The sequence below is a fragment of the Microtus ochrogaster genome, chromosome 24, assembly GCF_000317375.1.
Source record: "Microtus ochrogaster isolate Prairie Vole_2 chromosome 24, MicOch1.0, whole genome shotgun sequence".
NCBI classification, from domain to species: Eukaryota; Metazoa; Chordata; class Mammalia; order Rodentia; family Cricetidae; genus Microtus; species Microtus ochrogaster.
The window spans coordinates 36676504-36681129 of NC_022024.1; the positions used below are offsets into that span (position 1 = coordinate 36676504).

General features: G+C 43.6%; 1 protein-coding gene across 1 annotated transcript in view; it reads right to left on the reverse strand.

The window, feature by feature from the left end:
• Bpifc (BPI fold containing family C) overlaps positions 1–4626 on the reverse strand; it is an 81809-nt gene that overhangs the window by 17393 nt on the left and 59790 nt on the right. The window contains exons 8-9 of the mRNA XM_026784487.1: positions 2369–2460; positions 481–657 (exon numbers count right to left, since the gene is read on the reverse strand). Of these exons, the coding sequence (XP_026640288.1) occupies positions 481–657; positions 2369–2460 (269 nt within the window). The remainder of the gene's footprint in view (positions 1–480; positions 658–2368; positions 2461–4626) is intronic.

The following is a 4626-nucleotide window of genomic DNA, read 5'->3' on the forward strand; positions in this document are numbered from 1 at the left end:
GGTGATGGTGGTGGTGGTGGTGGTGAAATAACCTAGAAGCAACAGTTATAGAGCACTTACTCTGTATTGAGGTTGTTCTAGAAGCCATATGTGTTTAAACCCTTTAGTGACTACTATGACCCTGAGAGTGTGGGACTCTCAGCCCCCTTTCTCAGATGAAGAAACCAATGCATAGAAGTAGGCTGAATTGACAAAGGGTCACAGATGATGAGTGGTGGAGAGATATTTATATCTTTGTATTCTAGAATAGTGGCTAGACATCATGAAGAAGACTAAATCAGAGGAATTGGAAACCCAACAATCCCCTCTCCAAAATAAGAACAACACTCATTCTATAAACCTTCATTCACTATGTTTTTTTTAGGAGTGATGGTGTAAAAAGACCAAGGAATCAAAACTGTGACAAAGAGTTTATAGAGACACTTATTAAAAAAATATTAAATATGGTGGCCCCAGCCCCCACCTCAAGGCTTTACTTACCTCCTTGGTGGACAGCGTGATACCAAGAGCCCCAGATACATAGTGCGCAAAGGATGCAGATTTAAAGAAATACTCGGAGATGCCAATGTATAGCATGGAGTCCCCGCTCTGTGGGAGCTCAAAGGGGGCTGGTAGAAAGGGAGGGTCAACGAGGCTTTCCACCGGGTAGAACGCACCCTGTGGGAAGCAGAAATGAAGACCAATTATCAGGTGAAAATGCAAATGTATCAGACAAAGAAGCTGGGGCCTCTCAAGTCTGGATAAAGAAAATCCCAGAAGCTTCTTGATAAGAACAAGAGTGTAAGGTCTTTAGACTCCTTGCCTAGCGGCTATGTTTCAGAGCTCTGAGATTAAAAAATTATTTTGCATGTGAATATGGAGACGTGAGTGCAGGTGCCCTCAAAGGTCAGGGGCATTGGGTCTCCTGAAACTGTTACAGACAACTGCCAGCCACTTGGCATGGGTGCTGGGAACAGAACTCAAGTTCTTTGAAAGAGCAGTTTGGACTCAAAAGCGGAGCCATCCCCACTAGCCCAGAACTCTGAAGAGTCTTGGGCATATTCAAGTGTATCTGTTCACTATTGGGATGCTGGTCCTGGAGATGCTCGAGCTAGAACTTCTCTTAGGAGGGACGTGCAGTCATGCAAGGAACATCTATGAATAGTTCATGAACTAGCCTTCAAGATGCCTAGCTCTGGATCTTTAAAATACATTGCTGGATAACTGGGGAGACACAGAAGTACTCTGAGAGAAACAGACTCCAAATGGCTTAATTAAGAGTTTTTAAGACATGGTCAATCCTGGTCTTATTAGGTATTAAGCACTATTTAAAAGTACTGTCTTGAACAGCACTTAATTGATTTGAAAGACTGTGAATGAAGGAAATATAAACCAATTTTCATTCAAAAAACTGTAATATTTTGGGCATAGTGGTGCATGTTTTTAATCCCAGCATTTGGGAGGCAGAGGGAGAGGCAGGTGGATCTCTGTGAGTTTGAGGCCAGCCTGGTCTACACAGTGAGTTCCAAGACAGTCGGAGCTATACAGAGAACCCTGTCTCGGAACAAAAAGACTGTGATATTAATTTGGATAAGATTAAACATAAGCAAAATGATGCTTTTCCAGGATCAGTAACCACTATTTCTACATATTTATTTCAATAGGGATCAGCAGCCTCAGTAAAATCTGCTAATCTGTACAACCCATTGATGTGTTAGGTTCCTCATGCATGTGTGAGTGTGTGCCGTGTTCACATGTATGTGTGGGTACCTGTGTGTGCGTGTGTGTGTGTATGCAGGCACGTGTGAGTGCATGTACATGCAAGTGTGTATATGTAGTCCAGAGGTTGATGTTGAATGTCTTCCCTAATCACTCTCCACCTTATTTTTTGAGTCAGGGTCTCTCACTGAACCTGGAGCTTGAGGATTCACCTAGCTGGCTGGCCAATGAACCCCAGGGATTGTTCTATCTCTGCCTGGCCTTTACCACCTGGGCTTTGGGAGACTGAACCCAGATCCTTATGCTTATGTGACAAGGTCTGTACCAACTGAGCCTCTCCTCAGTACCTCCTGATGTATTCAGTCCTAATAAATGTGGTCATTCTTCTTGCAGGCTCCTAGCCTCAAATGTTTTCCAGGAGGGAAGAGGTAAAATATCTTGATATTCCTCACTAAGAAGACAGACATAAGTACAAGGACAACAGTCATTTGCCCATCAAGAAACGGTTTGGGAGTCTTTTGAAAGGGTGCAAGCATGAGGCAGGTACTACAGGAAATGAAATTGCTTGACGGGCATACTTGCACATTTTCTTCTGCACATAATTTTTGTCCTCCAAATATTCCCCATAGCCAGAGGGATAGTTACCTTCAAGTTCTAGAACCATAGTTACCTTCAAGTTCAAGTCAAGGTGGTTCTCCGTGATTTCAGGAGGACTGATCAGGGAGCAATCCAGCACAGTGTAGTTGTCAATCTTGGTTAAAACTAAAAAGAAAAAAAAAGGGAATTTTGTGTTCATTAAAACCTTAATCTACGAATAATGTTTGAAACATCAATTTCCCCTTCTTCTAAGAAACATGCATACATTTGAAAACTCAGGAAGAGGAAGAAAGAAAAAAGCAAATATTTTCCTCAACTACTAGAGAAACATTAGAAAAATTTTCACACACGCTTTTCATCTGTCTGTCCGTAAAACATTCACACACCACAGTGCACGTGTGATCCTTCTTCTTTAATTTTTAAGACTTCATCATTGTGTGGTGCACACATATCACAGTGCATGTGTGGAAGTCAGAAGGCAACTTCTGGGGCTGGTTCTCTCCTTCCACCCCATGGGTTTTGGGGATTGAACTCAGGTTGTAAGGCTTGTGTGGTTAGCACTTTTCCCGCTGAGCCACCTCACTGGCCCATGTGGTTCTATTTAAAATATTTTTACATTACTTAGTCAGTCCATTTATTTAGTGTGTGTGTGTGTGTGTGTGTGTGTGTGTGTGTGTGTGTGTGTGTGTACATACAAATGTGTGTGGTGCTCAGAGGGACAAGTTGTATGACTTGACTCTCTTTCTACCCTGTGGGTCCTAGGAACTGAACTCAGGCCGTTAGGGTGGTGCGAGGCAACTACATCCCCTGAATCATCTCCCAGGCTTCTATGTTTAAGAAGAAATTAACAAACAATTAGGCTGCAGGCAGATGCATACCTCTCCTTTTGTCCCCCCAGATGGAGTTTCCTCAGTCTCATCCATAACCCTGTAGCAGAACACCTGCTGTGGTCCCCCTTTCCTCTCTAACCCCATCCTCAAGGGATCATCACAAAGATCTTCCCATCCCCCAGTTTTCCTTCCTCTGGCTCATCTCAGCCTCCAACACAGTCATGGGTTTCAACATTGCGAACACACGAACACACGTGCTGAGCAGGCCAGGGAAACAGGTAAGACAAGGCAAGACCCTCATTGGTCCCTCCTCCCCTACAAATCCAGTTTCCCAGTTTTCCCCTAGTGCTGCAGTGGATGCCAGCTGCATCCTTCCCTGCCCCGCTGCTACATCTTTGATTACATCTGGCAGATTGCACTGTGAAGCCTGAGGCTGTGTTAACAAAATCAACCTTGGGTCAGGAGGCAGAGCCAGCAATTAGTTGTCAGGAATTAGCCAAATGTAGTCAATGTAACGGGTCTTTCTTTGGACAGCCAGCTCCCAAATAATGGCATGGAGACTTCTTATTAATTATGAAAGCTTGGCCTTAGCTTTGGCTTGTTCCCAACTAGCTCTTAAAACTTATATTAATCTATATTAATCTACATTCTGCCATGTGGCTCATTATCTCAGTACAGTACATCATTTTACTTTCTTTTTTTCTAGCTGGCAAATCTCTGCCTCTCTGATTCTTCCCCTGAGTTCCCCTCTCTCCCTGGAGGAGCCCAATCTACCCTCTCCTATTTAGTTATTGACCATTCTGCTCTTTATTAAATCAGTCAGAAGGTATCTTAGGCAGGTGAAGTGAAACAGAGATCTTCACACAGTGTGATCAAATATCCCGCAACAGGGACTGGTCCCATAGAGGTCCTCAAACAACCCAGGCTGTTCCCAAGACAATGATGGATTGTCTTCTGAGAACTGACATCCTGGCCCCACTGCCAAGGACAACACCCACAGAAGTCATCGAACATGGAGAAATTGATCTGATGCCTACATGGATCCTTTGTCTCTCTATTCTAATGTTTATGATGCAGGAAAAGGACCCTGCACACTACCCAACGAGAAACATAAGCACCAGCTCGGCCACAAAACCTTTGACCTACAATTTGACCTGCTTGCAAAATATAATAAGGCAATGGTGGGGTAGAAATTGTGGGAGTAGCCAAACAATGTCTGATTTGAATAAGGCCTACTCAAGGAGTTGGAACCCATACCTGACATTGCTTAGGAAACAAGAACCAGAGACTAGATAGCTCAGAGACCTAGGGTAAAACCAAACACTACTGGTATAAAAAATAGTATCAATAAAATGACTCCTAATGATATTCTGCTATACTCATAGATCAATGCCTTGTCCAGTCATCATCAGAGAGGCTTCCACTGGCAGAAGATGGGACTAGATGCAGAGACCCACAGCCAGACATTACACACACACACACACACACACACACACACACA